General features: G+C 44.8%; 1 protein-coding gene across 1 annotated transcript in view; it reads left to right on the top strand.

Annotated features, from left to right (window-relative positions):
• The window catches only part of acap3a (ArfGAP with coiled-coil, ankyrin repeat and PH domains 3a), a 328,671-nt gene that overhangs the window by 218,291 nt on the left and 84,310 nt on the right, over nt 1–26,070 (top strand). Inside the window, exons 6-9 of the mRNA XM_087980463.1 lie at nt 9,222–9,405; nt 19,892–19,936; nt 20,738–20,833; nt 25,616–25,690. Coding sequence (XP_087836589.1) covers nt 9,222–9,405; nt 19,892–19,936; nt 20,738–20,833; nt 25,616–25,690 — 400 coding nt within the window. The remainder of the gene's footprint in view (nt 1–9,221; nt 9,406–19,891; nt 19,937–20,737; nt 20,834–25,615; nt 25,691–26,070) is intronic.

Below are 26,070 nucleotides of genomic sequence, written 5' to 3'. Positions count from 1 at the left end.
TAGACGGAGTGGTGCACAGGTGAAAAACCCATCTGATTCACTAATGTCCTTTAGGAAAGGAAACTGCTGTCCTCACCTGATCTGGCCTACATGTGACTCCAGACCCACAGCAATATGGTTGATTCTTAACTGTCATCTGAGCAATCAGGGATGGGTGATAAATGCTGGCCTAGCCAGTGACACCCTCATCCCATCAATGAACAAAAAACAAATCAGAGACATGCCAAGACAGTTCGTAAAGCCTGGCACATCTTGTATTCCAATATGTTGGATGTAGGGTGCATGTGGCTGGTACCCAAGATATTGGTGTCTGATGTCCTTTGGAGTAAGCAGCGAGCTGCATTCACCTAGTGCCTGCGCTGATTTCCTGGATTTTCTTGATGTCTCACTTGTGTGGCACATTTGGTAAGATAGGAAGCCGAGTATCAGTGAAACAATTTGGACCCATTAACAACGTGTTTAACAAGCAATAACCCCCCCCCCGAACTCCCCCACGTTAACTGGCAGCTTTCTACTGCTTGGTGGCAAACTTATTGCATCACTTGTCAAACACAGAAAAGGAAGCACAGTGCTCAAGATCGGCCTCAGTGGATTTCTCATTCAGTTCTGTGACAAATCTCTCCATAGCTCACATCACTTAGACCCCTCGAACATTCCTTGTTTAGCACTTCCCAAAGTGCTAACACCTGGTCAGTAAAGCCTGGTTTCTTAAAGAGGATTCAATAACGGTGAGTGAGTTTTAAAACTAGGCCTTTGCGGATGACTAACACATTTCATTTTCCAAAGTGCCTGCCTTGTCAGATCTGAGTATAACCATTCCCCATCCAGTGACTTGTTAAGGAATTCAAATGGGAAAGGTCACTCCTACCCTGCTAACCCCTTCATTTTAACCTTAAAAACAGAATAGCACAGACTGAAAAAGCAGTGAATGCTGGAAATATGAAATGGTAATAGAAAGTGACAGGAATAAACAGAAGGGTTTGTTAGTGGCTGAAAGGAAGCTTATCAATTTATGTGAAAATTCATCAAGAATTGAGTTGGTCTTGTTCAGTATTTTCTGCTTTAAAACAATGTTTATTGGCTGTCCTCTGAAACCTTGCTGATGAGATTATTTCTCATAATTGATACAGAAAGTCAGCAGGATCTTTACTGGTGACTGAGCGCAGCTAAGTGCTAGTGTTATTCCTCACTCGATCAGTCCCTCCAGCAGCAGCCACAGCACAGGAGAGACTGACCTGCTTGTTCAGCTTTCTACCTGCAATGCCACAACCTCCATGATGGATGGGACAAGGAGGCAGCTCCCAAATCTGCCCAGGAGGGAATGGGGATGGAATGCCATGCCATTGGCACCAATTGGCTTGGAAAAGGTGGATGCTAGGAAATTGTTTCAGTTAAACGAGGAGACTAGGACCCGTGGACACAGCCTTAGAATTAGAGGGGGTCATTTCAGAACAGAAATGCGGAGACATTTCTTCAGCCAGAGAGTGGTGGGCCTGTGGAATTCATTGCCACGGAGTGCAGTGGAAGCCGGGTCGCTAAATGTCTTCAAGGCCGAGATTGATAGATTCTTGTTGTCTAGAGGAATTAAGGGCTACGGGGAGAACGCTGGTAAGTGGAGCTGAAATGCGCATCAGCCATGATTGAATGGCGGAGTGGACTGGATGGGCCGAATGGCCTCACTTCCACTCCTATGTCTTATGGTCTTATGGTCTAATCTGAACCACACTGGTCATTCAACCCATCCAGGGAATCTGTATTTCTGTGGCAACAGTGTGTTGTAGCTTGGAGCTATGGATAGTGATGATAGAGCTTCCTTTTTTTTCAATCCTACACTGAACAGGAATCTCTCCCACTCTGACTGCCCATGATAGAAAGATTTACAAGTTGATGCTTGGCTATGCTGTGATTTTCCCTGGTCATCAAGCCCTGGATTGAAACCTGAACATGAAGCATTTGACTTCAAGGCTACCACTGCACCATGTAGCTTCCCCTTGATGGTTAATCCTACTTTAAACCTGGAGACACATTCCACTTAGATCAGCTAACTCTGTTTTGTTGCATGCTACATTATCAGAGAAGGCTACCAACTCTGCATGAATTATCCCTGGAGGTTTCATCATGTGACTTCCTGCTTCCAATAAGTTATTCCCCACCCCGCGTTGGTTCCTGACCAAGCCCATTTTTGCAATACATTGCCCAAACCAACTGGCAATTGTAAAGATTCTTTAGGACCAAGTTGGATGGTTCCTGCCTGTCCATGAAACATCTTTTTAACCACCTCCCAGCATTCTCATAAGTAATAAGTGCTTGAAACACCATTTTGTTTTTGAATGGCCCAGTGAATTTTCTCTGCAGTCGCTGGGAAGATTAACCTTCAGCTTCCAGGTCATTTCTGGAGGAGTTGGCAATTTGTGGCAGATCTTTCCCACCTCAGTCAGCCGAATATGAATTGCCAGTGTGAATGTATGTGAATAAGATTGTCTCCAGCTTTCTATCTGGGGCAGAGATTGGAGCAGAATTACTGTGAGGTCTTGTACATGATTATCCTGCTGATGAAATTGTCCTGTCAATAGGAATACCAGTGGGTTATAATCACTTTTAAGGAATCCTGAAAATCAGTGCAGTATTCTCTCCGTTGACACCACCCGCAACATTGATCAAACAGTAAACTGAACACGTCTGGTTTCAGCAATGTTAATGCTAGCCCCGGTCTCTCGCTCGGGAAACCAAGCTCAGTGAATGTTAAGGGGAAAACATACACTCTAGGAGGATTAACCTGAGCAGCTAATGTGATGTTTTGAGTTTAACAAATGAATGGGTGGCGGTGCTTTTTTCTAGGAAGGAGGTTGTTGCTATGGCAATGTTGATTTGGCTGAGAACACAGCAGCAGTGATAGGGGCGGGGCAAGGGCACAGTAGGCCTTTGTTCTTTTCTTGTGTGGAAAACTGATCTGCTCAAGCTGTTTTGGCCACGAATGTAGAATCTCAGAATTGTTACAGCATTGAAGAAGTCCGTTGGCCCTCCAAATGTGCAATTTATCTTGTCCCACTTCCCATCCCTCTCCTGCACATTTTATTTTTGCAAATAACTGCCTGACTCCCTCCCAACTAAACCTGTCTCCGCCACACACTCAGCCTCTGCTTTCCAGACCTTATGGCTACTCACTTCATGCAAAGGATTTTTTTTCTCCTTTTTTTTTATGCTTATTTGACCAATTATTTTAAATCTGAGCCAATTCAATTCCTTGACCTTTGGGTCAACTTGTTCAGTTACGGGGCTGGAAATGTGTTGCTGGAAAAGCGCAGCAGGTCAGGCAGCATCCAGGGAACAGGAGAATCGACGTTTCGGGCATCAGCCATTCTCCTGTTCCCTGGATGCTGCCTGACCTGCTGCGCTTTTCCAGCAACGCATTTCCAGCTCTGATCTCCAGCATCTGCAGACCTCACTTTCTCCTTGTTCAGTTACGGGTCAAGTGCTGGAAAATGGGACTAGCTGTTAGATTTTTATTGACCAGCATGCACAGGAATGGGCCAAAAGGCCCCTCTCTGTGCTGTGCTATGAATCTATGCGACTATGGGGATCTCTGGGGAAGTATTTGGTGGAATCTGATTTGAAATAGTAAGGACTGTGTGAGTGTAATGTTTCATTCCCTGCAAATGAAGTAAACAGTTAAACTTCACTACCCCATTTCCTGATTTTCACCAAATCCTGTTCACTTCTCCTCATACCTCTTGGCATCCATTCAACAACGCCTCAATTTGTTCATTATTCAGCAACGTGAGCAAACCTCTCTCCAGCCACACCCTTTATAATCTCTGGAAGCATGTCCATAGAATCCCTACAGTGTGGAAACAGGTTATTTGGTCCAGCAAGTCCACACTGACCCTCCGAACAGTAACCCACCCAGACCCATTCCCCTACCCCCATTTTCCCTGAATGATGCTCCTAACCAACACATCCCTGAACACTATGAGCAATTTAGACATGGCCAATTCATCTAATCTGCACATCGTTGGACTGTGGGAGGAAACCCACGCAGCCATGGGAAGAATGTGCCAACTCCACACAGACAGTCACCCAAGGCTGGAATTGAACCCGGGTCCCTGGTGCTGTGAGGCAGCAGTGCTAACCACTGAGCCACTGTGCCACCGGAAAGCGGTCTGAGATCTCTATGTTGCTCCAACTCTCACCTTTCCACCACCCCACCCCCAACCCGCATTCTCCTTTGTTCCAGCATTAGTGGCCGTTCCTTCAGCTACTGGGGCTCCAGCCTCTGGAACTCCCTCTCAAAGCCTCTCTGCCTCTTCACACTCTCACTTCCTTCCAGACACATTTGACCAAGCTCTGAGTGAACTAATATATGTTCAGGTGCCTCAGTATTGGGTGTCTGTCTGATAACATTTCTGGGAAGCACTGAGTGAGGCTTCACCATGTCAGAATTGGGATATACAAGTTGCTGTTGTTGTTGAGTTTACACATTTGTTCAGTTTTTAACCAGTCTCCCCTTGTTTGTGAGTGTGGCCTCCAGAAATTATGAAGTTGATATATGAAACATGAACAGAGATTGCTGGAAAAGCTCAGCATCCGTGGAGACAAATCACAGTTAACATCTCCGGTTGAGTGACCCTTCCACAGACTGGTAACTCAAAAAAAGATGGTTTTTATATGGAAGATGGAGTGGGGAGGAAGGTGGAGACCAGAGAAAGGAAAAAAAGGGGTCGGATAGATAAAGGAGTGGTTAAAGGTCAGTCTGGGAGAACAAATAGCTGCTAATGGGGACAAGAAATGGGCGACGATGGATAATGTGTGGTAGCAGCCTCATGTAATGGCAAGACCTGGTGTGTGAGGGGTGGGGGGAAAACATGGGGAAAGGTGCTCAGGCCCTAAAATTGTTGAAGTTGATATTAAGTCCAGAAGGTTGCAGGGTTCCCAAGTGCAAAATGAGTGTTGTCCTTCCAGCTTGCACTGACTTCACTGAAGCACTGCAGCAAACCCAAGACAGAGATGTTGGCCAGGGAACAGTGTTCCACTGATAGGAACTGGAAACTCGGGAATTTCTTTGGAGGCCAAATGTAGATGTTCTGCAAAGCCGTCGCCCTGTCCACGCCCCAATGTAGAGGAGACCACACTGTGAGCAGCGATTATAGTAGACTACTTTGAGTGAATTGCAGGTAACTCGCTACTTCACCTGGAAGGTATGTTTGGGGCCTTGGATGGAAGGAGGGAGGAAGTAAACGGGCAGGGGTTCGCAGGGGACGGTGCCGAGGGAATGCTGGGAGTGAAGGAGGAGTGGACCAGGGTGTCCCACAGGGAACAGTCCCTGCGGAAGGTTGACAAGGGAGGGGAGGATCTATGATATTTGCTTGTTCTTGCCGTGTTTGTTGCTCGTGGATTTGATGGTTCATCCAACTGACCCCTCCCTGACCCAAAACTGGGCTCAGTCTATGTTAAAACCATAAGCTGTATATTCAGAAGTAGACCATTCAACTCATCATGTCTACTCTGCCATTTATTGAGGTCTTGGGGCCAATCTGATAATCCTGAACTCCACTTTGCTGTTTTTTTCCAATGATGTTTAAGGAGCTCACAGCGGGGTGATAACAGGTACATGCACCATGCAGCTACATTCATTAAAGGCAAACTATTTTGGGATGAGTAGATGCAGAGAGAAATGTAAAAGGAACATAGTACAAATTGCAGCCTGCATCATTAATGAGCTTTAATGTTACACAAGGGGAGGTAGTGAATATAACAGAGCGACTTACATTTATATAGCACCTTTCACAATATCAGGACATTTCAATCCATGAAGTATCTTTGAAATCTAGTCACTGTTTGAATGTAGGAGCCAATTTATGCACAGCAAGTTCTCACAAAGGTGAGTATGCTATTCAATGGACACGCAGTGTTGTGGTGTAGTGGGTAGCAGCCCTACCTAAGAGCTAGAAGCTCTCGTTCAATACTACTCCAGGGAGTATTCAGGGAGGGTACATTCCTTGAGTATTAACCTGCAATTCCTTCTAACGTATACCAATGGCAGCTGGGAAGAGTGGGAGAGATCAGCACTGTCCGTGACCCCAGGCTACAACATGCCTGGAAAAGCATAGGTTCCCACAGCGATGTGGTTTGCACAGTTGGCTGGACTGCTGGTGTCTATCAGGTTGATGCTGACAGCCTGGAGCTTGGTCCCTATTCTAACCGGGGATGAATTCAGCACTGACCTCCTTCTACAACCTGCAGTGCTGGAGAGAATTCAAGAGTAATATAAAATAGGTTTTGGCAATATTGATTGAGGGATAAACATTGTCTGTGAGTCGGGGAAAAACTCACTAGCGTTTAGTTGGAATACTGCCCTGAGATCTTTTAAATCCATCTGAGCGGGAAGCAGGGGTCCCAGTTTAATGGAGCCACTGTCTAATGATAATGTATTGCATTTTAGTGTTTCATTTAGACCAGATTTGGGGGAGGCTTCAATGAAAGTAATTTCAGGGATTTCCTTCCAGTAATGTGGAGGCAGAGGGAGTCCCATGAATTTAGTGGAGAACAGCTGGCTCTTGGTGGTGGGGGGGGTCACACAGAGTAGATATGTCGCCAAAAAACACAAATGAATGTCATGAGAATAGACAGTGGCGACTTGATCCCTTAAATAAGGGCAAGGAACCAAAGGAAAGGAAAGTGAGTGCTGGCCTTTGGGAGAACTGTACATCCGATCCATTCTCATTATCCTTCCAGTCTCTGATTAGAAAAGATTTAATTGTGTAATCGGATAGAATCAGAGCATTGTTTAGCAGTAAAAGGGTTTCATTCGGACCACAGATGCTTTTAGGTTGAGAGAGTTTTGCATAGACTTTAATACAGTGCGTATTTATAGTGAGCCCATGAATGATGCTTGTGCCAGATGCTCAGTGTGCCAACTACTGGCACAGATCCTACACAGTGGAAAGTCATGACCTTGTATTTGTTGCCATTTGACTATTGCCTGCCAGTGGATGCCATCTTTAACAGTCATTTAATGCACCAAACCACATCTAGTTTAATTTAGATAAATGCAAGGTGCTGCATTTTGGGAAAGCAAATCTTAGCAGGACTTATACACTTAATGGTAAGGTCCTAGGGAGTGTTGCTGAACAAAGAGACCTTGGAGTGCAGGTTCATAGCTCCTTGAAAGTAGAGTCGCAGGTAGATAGGATAGTGAAGAAGGTGTTTGGTAAGCTTTCCTTTATTGGTCAGAGTATTGAGTAAAGGAGTTGGGAGGTCATGTTGCGGCTGTACACGTTGTTGGTTAGGCCACTTTTGTGTGCAATTCTGGTCTCCTTCCTATTGGAAGGATGTTGTGAAACTTGAAAGGGTTCAGAAAAGATTTACAAGGATGTTGCCACAGTTGGAGGATTTGAGCTATAGGGAGAGGCTGAATAGGCTGGGGCAGTTTTCCCTGGTGTGTCGGAGGCTGAGGGGTGACCTTTTGAAGTTTATAAAATCATGAGGGGCATGGATAGGATAAATAGACAAGGTCTTTCCCTTGGGGTGGAGATGTCCAGAACTAGAGGGCATGGGTTTAAAGTGAGAAGGGACCAATATAGGGACCTAAGGTGCAACGTTTTCACGCAGAGGGTGGTACGTGTATGAAATGAGCTGCCAGAGAAAGTGGTGGGGGCTGGTACAAAGGCATCTGGATGGTATATGAATAGAAACGGTTTAGAGGGATATGGGCCAAGTACTAGTAAATGGGACTTGATTGGGTTGGGCTATCTGGTCGGCATGTACAAGTTGGACCGAAGGGTCTGTTTCCATGCTGTACATCTCTATGACTCTATGACTGTCAAGCAGAATGTTCCCATTTCAGTCACTAGACAATGTTTTCTCCCTGTTTATTACCTCAACTATCCCCCTTTCCTGAATCCCATTGCCCAATGCTACCAGTCTCCCAGGCTTCCATCTTGTCCAACTATTTAGTTTTTAAGTAAATGCCATAAGCTGTGTGTTTTTTTTATTCATTCAGGATGAGTGTGTTGCTGGCTCAGCCAGCATTTATTGCTCATCCCTAAATACATAGGGGGCAGTTAAGAATCAATCACATTGTGGTGGCCTGGATTCACATGTAGGCTAGACCAGGTAAAGATGGCAGTTTCTTTCTTTAAATGGCATTAATGAACCTGATGGGTTTGTCCAACAATCGACAATCACATGATATTTATTCCAGATTTTTTTGTATTGAATTCAAATTCTACCATCTTCTGGCAGGATTTGAACCCAGGTCCTCAGAACATTCCCTGGGTCTCTGGATTAACACTCATAATAATACCCCTGGGCCATCGCTTCCCCTGTGTAGGATCATAATGAAGCCCATTCCTGTTCCTAGCCCAATACCTATATCGATCTACTTTCATCCATAACAAGTTGTTCAATTTATCAAATGGGCTGTAATTTGGTTCTTCAGCAATAGATATTCTCATGTGAGTTACTACACCTATCCCATTACATTCAGCCCATTCCACAATCAAGTGATATACATGATTTGGAGACATGCACACACACACACACACACACACACACACTCACACTCACTGATGCACCCTCTCACAGACTTAAAACACTCTACACTCACTACACACACATATACACTCTCTCTCACACTCACAACCCCCAACCCAGACAGACACACACACACACACACACACAGACAGACAGACACAGACACAAAGACCCACATGCGCACATATATTTTGTGGGGTGAATTTGTACTTGCTGAGTTGCATTGTACTTTGCTCAAAAACTGCATGAATTCATGTAAAACTCTGTTATCTCACTTTTTAGATTAGAATCAATGTAAACATCATGGCATAGACAGAGAACACAGGGGGCTAATACCTTCAACATATTGTCTAGCTAACACCAATTGTTACAGTTAACCTGAGAATGCAACTTTTTAAAAAAAAGGTTTTGTGATTTACACATGAAAGAAGTGAAACTATCATGATATTCAAACAGATGAAAGAACTCAACAGATAATCAAGGTATTTTTCAATGTGTAATTTCAGTTACATCACACTGTAAACTTTTGCTATAAATTCTGTGCTTTACAATTGTGTCCTCCACAACCACCTGATGAAGGAGCGGTGCTCCGAAAGCTAGTGCTTCCAATTAAACCTGTTGGACTATAACCTGGTGTTGTGTGATTTTTAACCAAGTGATCTACGTTTGTGTTTCTTTCCCAACTACAGAGATGTTCGGAAGTTCAAGGAGACAAAGAAGCATTTTGATAAGGTCAGAGAAGACATGGATCTGGCATTGATCAAAAATGCTCAGGCTACGCGGAACAAGACACATGAGGTGGAGGAGGCTACGGGGACATTAACCATGACCAGGAAATGCTTCAGGCACCTGGCACTCGACTACGTTCTTCAGGTATGGAGCAAGACGAGATACCAGGGCTTTGGGAGATGCTGTGAAGCACATACTACCGAGGTTAGCTGTGTAGGGAAAAGCAAAACATCTTCATGTGGACTCTCCATCTTGAAGTTCAAATTTACGTCAGTATTGTCCAGTCTAAACAGGACCCTATCAGGAGCACTGGTGCCAAGGGGTTTAGTCTCCTTGTGGATTGTGACTGTGGCCCCTGGGCCATTTGCAATTGGGCAGTCCCAGGCCTGATCACAGCCCAGTTCTGACCTGGATCTGAACAGATCAGGCCTGACTGTGATGGTGCCTGCAGCTGAATAGCTTGCTGATATTCAGTGTGCACACTGGGATTATTGAGACAGATAGCAGCCGGTGGCTGTTGAATCAGGAGTCTGCACCTTCAGGCGAGGGGAGGGGAAAACCGACAAAAGGCAGGATCTCACAGGAGAGAGCTCTCCAGTCACTAACAATGAAACTTGGAGTGTGATTTCCAGCAGAGCAGCTTGTCACAAGTGAGTGAAAGATCAGTCTGCAAGGTGAATGATGTAATGGATTACCATAAGGTGCATTAAAGCAGTTTACACAACAGGAGCTAAACACACCTCAGCTGCAGCAGAGATAGGATGGAGGTGTTTCATAATGGCAAATGAGTCACCTCATTAAATCACTGCTCTAATCTTTCTGAGTAGTCTCCAGCCACTTCTTTCAAAGATTTCTAATATTGTCCTCCATAGAAAAGTGTGGAGTTTGCACATTCTCCCCGTGTCTGTGTGGGTTTCCGCCGTGTTCCCTGGTTTCCTCCCACAGTCCAAAGATGTGCAGTTTAGGTGGATCGGTGATGCCCATAGTGTTCAGGGATGTGCAGGGTAGGTGGGCTAGCTGTGGGAAATATAGGGTAGAGGGAGAATTCTGGGCAGGATGCTCTTCGGAGGGTTGGTGTGGACCAGTTGGGCCGAATGGCCTGTTTCCGCACTGCAAGGATTCTATTTTATGATTCTATGATTTGAATGCCCTGGGTTTTTGTTTGTTTGTGAAACTTGTGAAGGATCGAAGGCAATAGAGCAGAAATTCCATCAAGAATAATGTGAACTGGAATAGAAAATGCTGAGTGAATATGTGATTTTGAGGGACCCATTAGCAGGGTTTCACACAATTCATTGTCATATAATCAATGTTGTGATTCAAACACCAGCCAGCATGACGGAGTGCCTAGTAACAGATGTAATGGGCCTTATCAATGCTGCTGAGTATCAAGACACTGGTCCAACAGGACAATCCTTGCAGCTCTCTGCCCTGACTGGACATGAACAGAAACTGCACCGATCTAAGATCACCAACCACCCACTCCCTGCAGCCACCAGCGCCCTCCTGTGGCTGTTCCAGGACAATGTCCAGCTGCCAGTGAGTGAGGGGACCAAGACATCATGTGGGTCTTCCTGCATCTGGAAAGAACACATCCTGTTATCTGGCGATGGATATTTCTACGTCATTTGGAAATCTATTCATCAAAATAAACAGAATGTAATCACCAAATTAAACATTTTTGATGAAGATACCCTCTGTAGAGTTGATGAGAAATCTGTTGAGAATCAGTTGTTGGAATCTCAGAATTTGATGTTGGCTGTTGGAATACGAGTCTATGTATCAGAGGCCTGGTGTTGTGATTTCATCGCAGCAAGGCCAACATTAAGCAGTGGGAAGCTTATAATTCATTACTTTTCCTTAAACCTTGACTTTGCTATTAGATAAAAAGTGCTCTCCCTCCGCGAAGAGTGTGTGAATTAGTGTCAGGCTTGGAGAATTTTCTTTCTTCATTCATGGGATATAGGCATCACTGGCTAGGTCAGCCTTTATTGCTCAGCCCTAAGTACCCTGGAGGAAGTGGTGATGATGGCCATTTTGAAGCCACATAGTGTAGGGACACCAATACAGGGAGTTTATGGATGTCCATATGAACACTCTCACTTGCAAACATGATCTCATTCAGGGTGTAATTTGACACATGAACATTTCCTGTGTTTATGAATGGTTCCTTTACGTTGTCCTGCATTGTGTTCCAATTTGTGTACAAACTGGACTGGCAAACTGAACTCCACAATGGAACCTGCCACAACCCGGGAACTGCCTGCAGTGGTGTTGGGGAGGGAGGTCCAGGATTTTGATTCGGCGACAGTGCACAAAATGGCAATCCAAATCAGGGTGACGTGAGACTTGCAGTTGGTGGTGTTCCATGCATCTGTTACCCTTATTCTTTCTTGGTGGTTGAGGCCAATTATTTGGAAAATATATTCAGAGGAGCCTTGGTGAATTGCTGCAGTGCGTCTTGTGGAAGGTATATACTGCTGCTTTTAAGTGTTGGTGGTAAAGGTGGCAGATAGAATACATCAGACCAATGAAAATGGGAGGTGACACTGAAAAGGTTGGGGATTCTTAATTGCTGTGCTATACATTGAATTACCACATGATGGCAGCAAATACCCATGTCTTTGATCTTCCAACAATGTATCATCCCAATGAGATACTTCCATGTTGAACATGTCAGTGAAGTACTGAGCCCTTAATTTAAAAGAAAGGAACAAAGATTCATCCTTATTACTTCTGACATTCCCCCCCGCCCCCCGCCGACCCGCATATTTTTGTGTTCCTGTTACTTCAGCACATTGATTTTTTTCTATTAATGGTAAAGGCTGACGCTATCAGAGGAATTGACTGTCAGAAATATTTGATTGATCCTGATTATTAAAAATGAACATAAATAAAAGCTAACATCCCATCCATCTCTCAAAAGCTTAAAGTTTCCTGCTGTTGAGAGTGTTTTCTAGTTTAATGCAATCGAACAGTGGAAAATGAGGCTCTTGAGTCGGTGCTGGCTCTTTGAAAGAGCCGTGCTAATTAGTTCCAACCTTTTCTTTCCTCAGACCCCTGCATATTATTCTTTTTATATTTATACCCAGTTTCCTTCCCGAAAGCCATGAATAAATCTGCCTCCATCATCCTCCAAACAGTGCATTCTGGATCACAACAGCTTGCAACATTAATTCTTTTTTTAAAAACTCCTTATTTCCCTTGGGATTTTTTACCAAATATCTTACACTTTCTATTTTCCCTGAAGGTGATTGCAAGAATGATTAGAAGAGCAGAGAATAATTCCATTTCCGTCTGACTGGAATTAGCAAGTGCTGAATATTCAGATAGTTCACATCTTTAACCGTATGTGTGAAATGTCTGACTGAACACCTGTTTGTTTGTTGTGTGGGCCAGTTGTAAAAAGGATGGGACTTATGGTAAGTTAGTTGGAGTCCAATTTCCACCTCAATTCCCATGATGCAACCTTTAAGGTTAGTTAGACTTATTTTGAGAGCACCCTGTTTCTGATAATGTTCATTAAATAAGTGCAGACTGTGCCCTTTCTCATTGGCGAAGCATGTCGCTCCCATCTTGTGCACAGTGTGAATTTCAGGTGAGTGGGATTCACGTTCAGCATTGGATTAATCTGAGATATGTTTCTTACGGGTAGACAATTTCATCACCTTGGAATCAGTGGAAGCTTCATACCTTGCAGTTAGAGGGAACCTGGAGTAGTTGCATCAAACTGCAGATCAGATATGAGAGATATTTTAGCAAGAGGTGAGCAGTGACCTCGTGTATTATTGCTGGACTGTTGATCCAAAGATCCACATAATGTTCTGGGGACCTAGGTTCAAATCCCACCATGGGAGATGGAGGAATATAAATCTGGAATTAAGAATCTTGGAGGCATATGGGCCGGGTGCTTGCAGGTGGGATTAAATTGGGTTGGGATATCTGGTCGGCATGGACGAGTTGGATCGAAGTGTCTGTTTCTGTGCTGTACATCTCTATAGCGCTAATCTAATGATGACCATCCATCCACAGTGGCACAGTGGTTAGCACTGCTGCCTCACAGCGCCAGAGACCCCGGTTCAATTCCCGCCTCAGGCAACTGACTATGTGGAGTTTGCACGTTCTCCCCGTGTCTGCGTGGGTTTCCTCCGGGTGCTCCGGTTTCCTCCCACCATCCAAAGATGTGCAGGGTCAGGTGAATTGGCCATACTAAATTGCCCATAGTGTTAGGTAAGGGGTAAATGTAGGGGTATGGGTGGGTTTCGCTTCGGCGGGTCGGTGTGGACTTGTTGGGCCGAAGGGCCTGTTTCCACACTGTAATCTAATCTAATCTAAATCCATAGCCATGACCAGAAATTCCATTGCCACAAATTATTGGAAAAAACCATCTAGTTCACTAATGTCTTTTTTTAAGACAATAAAGAATCTTCTATCCTTACCTGGTCTGGCCTTCATATGACTCCAGACCCATAGCAATGTGGTTGACTTTTACCTACCATTTTGGCATTAAATGCTGACCCAGCCAGTGACATTCTGAATGAATTAAACAAAAGAAATGGATAAGCTCCAGGCTAGACCCATTCTAGCCTGCAGTAAACAGAGTGGTGAACAGGTTGTGGAAGAATAATATGTGCTTTACGTTTTGAAATTGTTATCTTTATTTTCAAACCTATGCATAGCTTCTTTCACCCACCCCTATCTCTGTAATCTCCCTCAGCTCTACAGAAGCACCCATCTCCCAGACGGCTATAATTCTGCTTCCTGATACATCGCTCATTTTAATCACTCCACCACTTGTGCCCACGCCTTCATGTGATTGGATCCCAACCTCTGGAATTCCCTCTCTAAACATCTCCAGCTCTTGACCTCCTCTCCTTTCCTAAGCTACCTCTTTGACCAGGTCTTTAGCCAACTTTCTGAGGATTACCTTATGTTTCTTGGAGTCAGATTCGGTGTTATAGTGCTCCTGTGAAGCAGCTTGGAATAAGACACCCTTCCCCTTCAATTGTTCTTATTTTTCCTATAATTCCTTTGCATTTCCCTTTCTATTGATTGCCAGTTTTCTTTCATGCTCCATCTTGCCTGTATTTTACTTTCCGGATATTTCTGGGCTATTCTGTTACATTCCCTTATATGAATCGACCAGCTTTTGTTTAAACCTGATGTTGCTACACTGTGTGAAACTTGCACTCCAAGGATGAATGGAAATACTGGGCTTTTTGATCTGTCCTTTTTTCCCCAAGTGTTCATCTGGGCTGGATCTCCTTCTACCTGAGCTGGGCTAAGGTTCAGCATGTTCACCGCTGTTACTTTAGACATGAACTTGTTTAAATTATGATCAATATCTTCCAGTGTCGTATCTTTAGCTTGATTCATTACCCAGGATCAGGCCTAATTCTACATCCTTTCTCGACTGTGCCATGTATAGCAGAAGTAAACAGCCTTGAATTCATTCTAAAATCCCCTTGCCTTTCCAAATGTAAACTTCCACATTATCCCAGTCTAACCCCGTGAAGATAATATCTCCTTAAACTCAACTCATTTCCCACTCCAGGCTTCTCTAATTGTTTAAAGATCTAACCCTGTTCATTTATTCACTGGTCAACAATAGTCTTATTCTTAAGAGGTCCCCCATTATAGATCAGGCAGACTCTGAACTCCCTCATCAAAAATAAAACTGTGTAACTGTGGATTTAAATAAGAAAAACTGACCATCCTCTTTTCTATCTCCATCTCATGAAAATGTTACAGCTGGAAATTGTTACCTTGACCAAGGTCAGATTTCCCTCAAAGTTACAACATTCCAATTAGTGCTTGTAATTTTCTGATTTTGAGAATGAATAAATTGCATATTTGCTTCCAAACACAACAAATCTGATCCATTCATATCACTTGCTGGCTTTTCCCTTCTGTCTGTTCTCATTCTCTTTTATCTATGTAAGCCTTGATCTGGATATTTGGCTTTCAATGTCTCACCTTCTCACTACTTTTCTCTAAACTTCTTCTCCCTTACTCCTAATAAGTTTTGCCATTCTTAACCATGTGTGTTTATATATTGCCTCATTCTTCCCTCGCGTATTTAAGCAGCTGTTCCCTAAATCAGCCTCAATGACTTCTTGTGGTAATGAGTTCTTGCGTGTCTTTGACAGTCTTCCTCCGGCACTGTGTCAGATTGATGCATATTATCTGATTCCGTGGATTCAGTGCGATATTGATATTGCCCATTGATATTTGTTCAGTTCCTGTATGAGGTCAGTTTCAAGAGTCCGCCACTTGATGGCAGTACAATGCTCCACAAATATCTTCCCAGCTGGAAATATGAAGCTGATCTCAAATTTGTGGAAAGGACACTGGAATCACTTAGCCTTTTACAGTTCAAAGTGAGATTGAGGGGCCCTCCTGTGGTACAGTGATAATGTCCCTACCCTTGGACTGAGAGACCTAGGTTCAAGTCTCACCTGCTCCAGACGTGTGCAATAATATCTCGGAACAAAAAGTGTAGGGTTACAGGGACATGGGTGGGAAACTCTTTGGATGGTTGGTGTGAACTTGATGGGCTGAATGGCCTGCTTCCACACAGTAGTCATTCTATGAAGTGCTCAATTCTTTCTAAAAACAAAACTTCCCTCAATCAATTTTATTTAACTTATTGTTCCTAATCAACCTGTTCAGAGATGATTTGGAGATGCCGGTGTGGGACTGGGGTGTACAAAGTTTAAAAAAATCACACAACACCAGGTTATAGTCCAACAGGTTTATTTGGAAGCACTAGCTTTCGGAGCGCTGCTCCTTCAGGTGCTCTGAAAACTAGTGCTTCTAATTAAACCTGTTGGACTATATTCTGGATTAGTGGTGCTGGAAGAGTACAGCAGTTCAGGCAGCATCCAAGGAGCAGTAAAATCGATGTTTCAGGCAAAAGCCCTTCATCAGGAATACAGGCAGAGAGCCTGAAGGGTGGAGAGATAATTCAGAGAAGGGTGGGGGTGGGGAGAAAGTAGCATAGAGTACAATAGGTGAGTCGGGGAGGGGATGAAGGTGATGGGTTGGGAGGGGAGGGTGGAGTGGATAGGTGGAAAAGAAGATAGGCAGGTAGGACAAGTCATGGGGACAGTGCTGAGCTGGAAGTTTGAAACTGGGGTGAGGTGGGGGAAAGGGGAAATGAGGAACCTGTTGAAGTCCACATTGATGCCCTGGGGTTGAAGGCGGAAGATGAGACATTCTTCCTCCAGGCGTCTGGTGGTGAGGGAGCGGTGGTGAAGGAGGCCCAGGACCTCCATGGCCTCGGCAGAGTGGGAGGGTGAGTTGAAATGTTGAGCCATAGGGCGGTGTGGTTGATTGGTGCGAGTGTCCCAGAGATGTTCCCTAAAGCGCTCTGCTAGGAGGCGTCCAGTCTCCCCAGTGTAGAGGAGACCGCATCGGGAGCAACGGATACAATAAATGATGTTGGTGGATGTGCAGGTAAAACTTTGATGGATGTGGAAGGCTCCTTTAGGGCCTTGGATGGAGGTGAGGGAGGAGGTGTGAGCACAGGTTTTGCAATTCCTGCGGTGGCAGGGGAAGATGCCAGGACAGGAGGGTGGGTTGTAGGGGTCGTGGACCTGACCACGTAGTCATGGAGGGAATGGTCTTTGCGGAAGGTGGAAAGGGGTGGGGAGGGAAATATATCCCTGAAGGTGGGGTCCGTTTGGAGATGGCGGAAACATCAGCAGATGATTTGGTTTATGCTAAGGTTGATAGGTGGAAGGTGAGCACCAGGGGCGTTCTGTCCTTGTTACAGTTGGAGGGGTGGGGTCTGAGGGCGGAGGTGCGGGATGTGGATGAGATGCGTTGGAGGGCATCTTTAACCACGTGGGAAGGGAAATTGCGGTCTCTAAAGAAGGAGGCCATCTGGTGTGTTCTGTGGTGGAACTGGTCCTCCTGGGAGCAGATGCGGAGGAATTGGGAATACAGGATGGCATTTTTGCAGGAGGTAGAGTGGGAAGAGGTGTAATCCACGTAGCTGTGGGAGTCGGTGGGTTTGTAAAAAATGTCGGTCGTCATTAATGGAGATGGAGAGGTCCAGGAAGGGGAGGGAGGTGTCAGAGATGGTCCAGGTAAATTTAAGGTCAGGGTGGAATGTGTTGGTGAAGTTGATGAATTGCTCAACCTCCTCACAGGAGTACGAGGTGGTGCCAATGCAGTCATCAATGTAATGGAGGAAGAGGTGGGGAGTGGTGCCGGTGTAATTACGCAAGATCGACTGTTCTGCATAGCCAACAAAGAGACAGGCATAGCTGGGGCCCATACGGGTGCCATTGGCTACCCCTTTGGTCTGGAGGAAGTGGGAGGATTCGAAGGAGAAATTGTTAAGGGTGAAGACCAGTTCGGCCAAACGAATGAGAGTATCGGTGAAAGGGTACTGTTGGGGACGTTGGAAGAGGAAGAAACGGAGGGCTTGGAGGCCCTGGTCCTGGCGGATGGAGGTGTAGAGGGATTGGATATCCATGGTGAAGATGAGGCATTGGGGACCGGGGAAACTGAAGTCTTGGAGGAGGAGGAGGGCGTGTGTGGTGTCTCGAACGTATGTGGGGAGTTCCTGGACTAGGGGGGACTATAACCTGGACTATAACCTGGTGTTGTGTGATTTTTAACTTTGTACAGTCGAACACCAGCATCTCCAAATCACCTCTGAATAGGTTGATTAGAAACAATAAGCTAAATAAAATTGATTAGATTAGATTAGATTACTTAGTGTGGAAACAGGCCCTTCGGCCCAACAAGTCCACACCGCCCCGCCGAAGCGCAACCCACCCATACCCCTACATTTACCCCTTACCTAACACTACGGGCAATTTAGCATGGTCAATTCACCTCACCTGCACATCTTTGGACTGTGGGAGGAAACCGGAGCACCCGGAGGAAACCCACGCAGACACGGGGAGAACGTGCAAACTCCACACAGTCAGTCGCCTGAGGCGGGAATTGAACCCGGGTCTCTGGCACTGTGAGGCAGCAGTGCTAACCACTGTGCCACCGTGCCGCCCACAGTGATTGAAGGAAGTTTTTTTTAGAAAGAATTGAGCACTTCATAGAATGACTACTGTGTGGAAGCAGGCCATTCAGCCCATCAAGTTCACATCAACCATCCAAAGAGTTTCCCGCTCATCTCCCTGTAACCCTACACTTCCCACAGCTAATCCACCTAACCCACACATCCCTGAACACTATGGGCAATTTAGCATGGCCAATCCACCTAACCCACACATCCCTGAACACTATGGGCAATTTAGCATGGCCAATCCACCTAACCTGCAAATCTTTGGACAATCGGCAGAAGTCCACACAGACACAGGGAAAATATGCAAACTTCGCACAGACAGTCACCCAAGGATGGAATCGAACCCAGGTCCCAGCGTTGTGAGGCAGCAGTGCTAACCAGTGATCCACTGTGCTGCTTACTTGTAGTACTGACCCTACCTCTGGGCCACACAACCCGCTTTAATGTCCCACCACCTCTGCTCCAGAGGTGTGTCATGGCATCTCTGAACAGGATGATTAGAAAAACAACTAGATGTTAGCTTGAACTGCCAAACACAACAGATTACAGAATCACTGCTCCCCACTGCTGGTGATTTCTGTCTGTGACTGACCTGATGCTGTTGTGAATGAGACATTGTCTGCGACTCACTAGGTGTATTAGCACACTTGGTGGTTTTTGGTTTTGTAGACCCCTTACTCAGCTCCCTGTAATTCAGCCCCGTTATCTCTCACCAGTTAGCTGACTTGCTGGAATTACCGCTTGACAAATGTGGGGGAGGTGGAAACATGAAACAAGAAATAAGCTGCTACATTAATTAAAAGATTTTCCTGTTTTGAAGGATCCCTGCAGGGCTGCTTCTGTTGAAGCAGGCACCATAGTGTTTGTCAGAATTCCTGTTGGTTTATAAATGCACTGTGGCAATGTGTGACCACCCCACTTTGTTGCTGCTGTGTCTGTGGAGAAGGTACGGGGAAGCTACCCTGACCCTTCCCTAGCATAAGTAATAAATAAAGCTTTGTCCTTTGGAGACAGCACTCACTTAATACACTTCAAAACCTTAATGAACCATGTTTCGATACAGTTTTGACCAGTTTGATTCTCTCACTTACTCTACCAGTTCAGACTGTGGATGAAAATGAATTATTAATTTAAAATATAGACTACATTTTTTTCTCTGAAGTGCCTTACATTGAATATAAAACAAGCATCATTCGCTGTCTACACAGCCTTGCAGTTTCCTATGTTCTTCCCCCTTTGTTTGGTGTATAATGTAGTCAATCTTCGGTTCTCCACAGTAACAAAGGGTTCAGCCCGAATGCCTCCTTGGCTACATTGTCTAGGCAGTGTGGCGCTGCTGACATGTTTAACATAGGTTGTGCAGCAACAATCAATCAAACAGCCAGAGCCTTCGGTAATGTTGGGAGCTCTAAATACCAGCTAATAGTAAAACGGTATTAACACACACATCTGTAAAACAGGAAATATTAACAACAGCTCTCAATAAAATAGGGAATTTTAAAATCATGATATCAACCATTAATAAAAGACTATAATATTGTATAAGAGCTGACTCTCTCTCTGTTAATAAACCTGTGATCTTGTCTTTCTTAGATTAATGTTCTGCAGGCAAAGAAGAAGTTTGAAATATTAGATGCGGTAAGACTTTGTTTATTTTGCTTATTTCCATTGCTTATTTTCTGCCTTTACAAGTAGACAATGCTCCTTAACCTTTCAGGTAAATGTTACAGGATCTTCAACAAAAGATCAATATGTCACTACCTCAGACAATTGGATTTCCCACATTTCAAACTTGTTGTTCCACTTACTTTGTAAACTGGATTCACCTTAGCATGTTTTAATAAATCTTACATAAAGCACTGAATGTTGGGGATAGAAGCTGGTCAGCCTTAACTGTAAGACCAAAACTCAAAACAGAAAGTAAGATCGTAGTTTTAATACGGTTTGTGGACCTCTACTGCATGTAAGCATTCCAACACTGGATATGAGCTCCCAATACCATAAACTCACATTGTAACTCTCCAACCCTCACACAGTAAAATTGCAACACTGGGAATTAACTAATACTGCAAGACTCCAACACTAGATAATAACATTCACTCTGCAAACACACAGCCTCAGCAATCATGCACTCAATAATCAGATACTGTGTAATATTCATCAGTAATACTCTCTTGCATGGGCATTCTACCCTCAGGCTCGGTGGGGGATTGTGATAAGTATGTGGAGGAATGGCACTCACTGGGGATAAGGCTGGTCAGCATTAACTGTGAGACCAAAACTCAAAACAGTGACTTGTATCTTTGTACCAACCTTTCAAAAAAAAAGATTCAGAAGAATTCTGTGAAATGAATATTGCGGTTTTGACGAACTTGATCAATTTCAGAGAAATCCTTGCATATTGAAACCTGTTTGATGGTTTGTCATTCTGTGCTGCAGATGCTGTCGTTCATGCATGCTCAGTACACCTTCTTCCAGCAAGGATATGATTTGCTTAAGGAGCTGGATCCCTACATGAAAAAACTGGCCACAGAGGTGAGAGACCGTGCAATGTCACCATGCTTTCTGATTAAGGTGTTACCGGTAGATCTTATCACTTCAGATTATTTGTCTTTTTTCAAAGTTAATGAGTTTGAGGCCGTTGAAAGTCACAGGTAGTTAATGAGAAACATGGAGAAGGGTTTAACAGAAGATGATTTATCTGTTGACATTATTTCTGGATTCCTGCGTGAAAGTGGATGAAGTCATGAATTGAAAGTTAATAACTGGAGCCTGTTTTAATTATTTAAGACGTCCCTTCAGTAACTTAATGAATAAATGCATTGCCCATGTGGTACTGAACCACACAGACTCAGCGGTTTTGTCCCCCTCAAATAGCATAATGTCTCGAGAAAATGCAAGGGATGAAAGTCCACCAGGATTTTGTTACTGATTCTGTCTTCTGTGTGTCCTACTTGAACATCCACAGAAGTAAAACGGCAGCTGAGGGTGGGACTAAGCTGATCCCAAGTGGTTAAATAGTCCACTAATGTCCATCTGAGCTTCCGTAAGAAAAAAACCATTTGCATGAGGTAGAGTGAAAGGAAAGAGAGTGACTTGTACAGCAACCCCAGCCACAGTGCTTTGATGAAATACCCATAAAATCAATGATGGAGAAAACAAGAGAGCCAGAGTTCCTACAGACAACAATGTGATAGTGAACAACTTGGTCTGATCGAGCAATATTAGATTAGGGGTCATTTTGTCCAGATTACTAGGGAGCACTGGCTTCCTTTTTCACAACTATGTGAGGGGACAAATAGGACCTCAATGTAAAATTTCAGGTGAAAGGTGGCATCTCCAACAGTGTAGCAATCCCTCAGTATTGCCTTGGAATCTCAGCCAAATGCTCAGTTCTCCAGTTTGGGACTTGAACCCACAATCTTCTGGCCCAGAGGCAAAAGTGGCACAAGCTGAGTCATAGCAGGGCAGTCACCTCAGGGAGAGCTGTACCTCAGGGAGGGAGCTGTACCTTGGGGGGTGTGGGGGGGGAGCTGTACCTCTGGGAGGAAGCTGTACCTCGGAGGGGGGGGGGGGGGGGAGCTGTACCACACGGAGGGAGCTGTACCTGGGTTGGGGGGAAGCTGTGCCTCGGGGGGGGGGGGGGGGACGAGGGATCTGTACCTCGGGGGTGGGGGGGAGCTGTACCTCGGGGAAGGGGGAGCTGTACCTCGGGAGGGGGGGAGCTGGACATCAGGGAGGGAGCTTACCTTGGGGGGGGGGGGGAGAGCTGTACTTCGTGGGGTGGATGGAGCTGTACCTTGGGTGGGGGGAGGGAAGCTGTATCTCTGGAGGGGGAGCTGTACCTCGGGGGGTGGGGAGGGAACTGAACCTCGGGGGGGGGGGGGGGGAGGAGCTGTACCTCGGGGGTGGGGGAGCTGTACCTCGGAGGTGGGGGGGGGGAGTTGCAAAAACTGGAGGAGTCAAAGAGGACAAATTGGGAAAGAGAACAAAAGAAGATTACATTTCTAGCATAAAATGTGAACACCATTTGCACACATAGATGTATAACTTCCACTTGCTCTCGATTCATTGCATATCAAATTATTACAACTATTAGGAATACGGATACAGGAGTAGGCCATTCAGCCCCTCGAGCCTGTTCCAACAATCAATGATATCATGGCTGATCTGTGGCCAAACTCCATACATCCGTCTTTTGCCCATATCCCTTTGCTTAACAACGATGTATCTCTCTCCGATTGAAAGTTAATAGCTGATCTAGCATCAAATACCATTTAGAATCATAGAGTCATAGAGATGTACAGCATGGAAACAGACTCTTTGGTCCAACCCGTCCATGCCGACCAGACATCCCAACCCAATCTAGTCCCACCTGCCAGCACCCGGCCCATATCCCCCCAAACCCTTCCTATTCATATACCCATCCAAATGCCTCTTAAATGTTGCAATTGTACCAGCCTCCACCACTTCCTCTGGCAGCTCATTCCATACATATATCACCCTCTGCGTGAAAAAGTTGCCCCGTAGGTCTCTTTTATATCTTTCCCCTCTCACCCTAAACCTATGCTCTCTAGTTCTGGACTCCCCGACCCCAGGGAAAAGACTTTGCCTATTTACCCTATCCATGCCCCTCATAATTTTTTAAACCTCTACAAGGTTACCCCTCAGCCTCCGATGCTCCAGGGAAAACAGCCCCAGCCTGTTCAGCCTTTCCCTACAGCTCAAATCCTCCAACCCTGGCAACATCCTTGTAAATCTTTTCTGAACCCTTTCAAGTTTCACAACATCTTTCAAATAGGAAGGAGACCAGAATTGCACGCAATATTCCAACAGTGGTCTAACCAATGTCCTGTACAGCTGCAACATGACCTCCCAACTCCTGTACTCAATACTCTGACCAATAAAGGAAAGCCTAACAAATGCCGCCTTCACTATCATATTTACCTGCGACTCCACTTTCAGGGAGCTATGAACCTGCAATTCAAGGTCTCTTTGTTCAGCAACACTCTCTAGGACCTTACCATTAAGTTTATAAGTCCTGCTAAGATTTGTTTTCCCAAAATGCAGCACCTCGCATTTATCTGAATTAAACTCCATCTGCCACTTCTCAGCCCATTGGCTCATCTGGTCAAGATCCTGTTGTAATCTGAGGTAACCCTCTTCGCTCTCCACTACAGTCTCCCATGGCAAACCTTGTCGAACGCCTTACTGAAGTCCAATTAGATCACATCTACCACTCTGCTCTCATCAGTCCTCTTTGTTACTTCCTCAAAAAACTCAATCAAATTTGTGAGACATGATTTCCCACGCACAAAGCCATGTTGACTATCCCTAATCAGTCCTTGCCTTTGCAAATACATGTACATCCTGTCCCTCAGGATTCCCTCCAACAACTTGCCCACCACCGACGTCAGGCTAACTGGTCTATAGTTCCCTGGCTTGTCCTTACCACCCTTCTTAAACAGTGGCACCATATTAGCCAACCTCCAGTCTTCGGGCACACCTCACCTGTGACTATCGATGATATAAATATCTCAGCAAGAGGCCCAGCAATCACTTCTTCAGCTTCCCATAGAGTTCTAGGGTACACCTGATCAGGTCCTGGGGATTGTGGAAGAGAGTTCCAAACCTCATTCGTCCTTTGTGCGTTGAAGTATTTTCTAGCATCTATCTTGGATGGTCTGGCCCTAATTTTTAGCCTGTGCCCCATAGTTTTAGAATGGAAGCAGTGCAGTAATTCTCAGCTCTTAAGAATGGACAACATCCTGGAGAAGATCAGTTCAAGACATATCAGGAAAAATGTGCACTGAAACTGTGTGCCACATCCCCAGGAGGATTAGTTAATCATATTTTCAGAGAGAGAAGAGCTATTTCATTGAAGCAATGTAATAAAAGTAGTTATTGAGAATGAAGTTTTTAATTGTAACCTTATCCAGCACTCAGAGCAGTTGAACGCATGTTGGACTATGAGCTCCATAAAAAGATGTTAACTGGTGATGATGTACCTCAGTAGTGACGCTTAAACCAGATCTGGATATAGAGCTTTAAATTAAAAGTGGGGTTCGTAACCCCCATCTCAGAATCAGAGGCGTTAGGTTCAACTCTAACTGTCCACCAGATGGTGCCAGTGAGCCACCGCCATGAACCACGATGTGACATCCACTGAAACAAAATTCCTGCTCCTCATTGAATTCATCGCGTTTTCTCACAGAATTTGAGCTGGCAGTCTTTCCAATTTCACTTGGTCCATGCTAATAATGGTTGTTTCCACCTTTGCCTCCACAGTTCAATGTGACATTTGTCCCTTCACACACTCTCCAAAGATGCATTAGTGACTGCACTTTGAAAGTGCTTCTTCATTGGCTGTTCGGTGCTTTGAGGCACCCTGAAGCCTTGTAAGGGGTTATATAAATGCAAACCTCTCTTTCTCCTGTTTCCTGTATGCTTATCTTTCCCACCCCAGAATACTGCTCACAATCTTACTCCACCTCCCCATGCACAATACCAGTTATATATCCCATTCCTCTCCATTTTTGTATCATGTTTTGGGCGGCACGGTGGCACAGTGGTTAGCACTGCTGCCTCACAGCGCCAGAGACCCGGGTTCAATTCCCGACTCAGGCGACTGACTGTGTGGAGTTTGCACGTTCTCCCCGTGTCTCCGTGGGTTTCCTCCGGGTGCTCCGGTTTCCTCCCACAGTCACAAAGATGTGCGGGTCAGGTGAATTGGCCATGCGAAATTGCCCGTAGTGTTAGGTTAAAAGGGGTAAATGTAGGGGTATGGGTGGGTTACGCTTCGGCGGGTCGGTGTGGAATTGTTGGGCCGAAGGGTCTGTTTCCACACTGTAAGTAATCTAATCTAATCTAATCATGTTTCTTTATTTTTTTCTGTCTTTTCTTCATCACTATTACATGAAAGATTTGGCTCATTTGAGAGAGTTCTGGGGGCATGTTTCTTGTTTGGTTAAACCTGGAAAACATAATTATATTTAACTGCCTTCAATTTGAAGATTACTTATATCATAAATAATTCCAGAAAGTGTGGCCTGTTAAAGAAATGCACAAAAAACCTCAAATGATTCTAGAAAGCGGTGCTTGTCAATCCTCAATTGATATTGAAAAAGGTTAAATTCCCAAAGAGTTAATCCTTTTCATTTGAGGAATTATTCCAGATATTTCATAATCTTGTCACTTTCATGAAGTTTTGGCATTTTCAGAAGGCATTTAGGGCAAAGGTGCTGTGATTTTGCAGAAATGCCTGAGCCTTGCTGTGTGTGCAGACTAACAGATTGTTTTGGTTTCTGTCCTGTTCAGCTGGACCAGCTTGTGATTGACTCGGCTGTGGAGAAAAGGGAAATGGAGCATAAGCACGCACTGATACAACAGCGGGTAAGTCCCAGGCAGTGTTTGATCTCTCATTAGCCATCTGCACTCAGATAAGATGGAGAACAGCAAGTATCTTGGAGAGTGTTTGAGGTATTGAGACAGACAAAGGGTTCAGTTAACATCCTACACCACAGGAACAAAACTCCGATCGTTGCCATTGACAAGTGTAGTCTAGGTGAGTCCTGGTGTTCAAGGGCTATTACTCTGACTTTGTTCCTATTTTTATTACCACCACCAATATACACAGAAACATATCATCACAGAAAATAGGAGCAGGAGTAGGCCATTCAGCCCATCGAGCTTTACTCTGCTATTCCATATGTTCCTTCATTATCCCCCATATCTTTTGATCCCTTTAGGCCTCAGAACTATTGCTATGCAAC

Source organism: Chiloscyllium plagiosum, unplaced genomic scaffold (assembly GCF_037043375.1).
Source record: "Chiloscyllium plagiosum isolate Xiang-an unplaced genomic scaffold, Cpla_swu_hap1 HiC_scaffold_37, whole genome shotgun sequence".
Taxonomy (NCBI): Eukaryota; Metazoa; Chordata; class Chondrichthyes; order Orectolobiformes; family Hemiscylliidae; genus Chiloscyllium; species Chiloscyllium plagiosum.
Note: the sequence above shows the minus strand (reverse complement) of the source record. Positions and strands in the feature narration are given on the sequence as shown.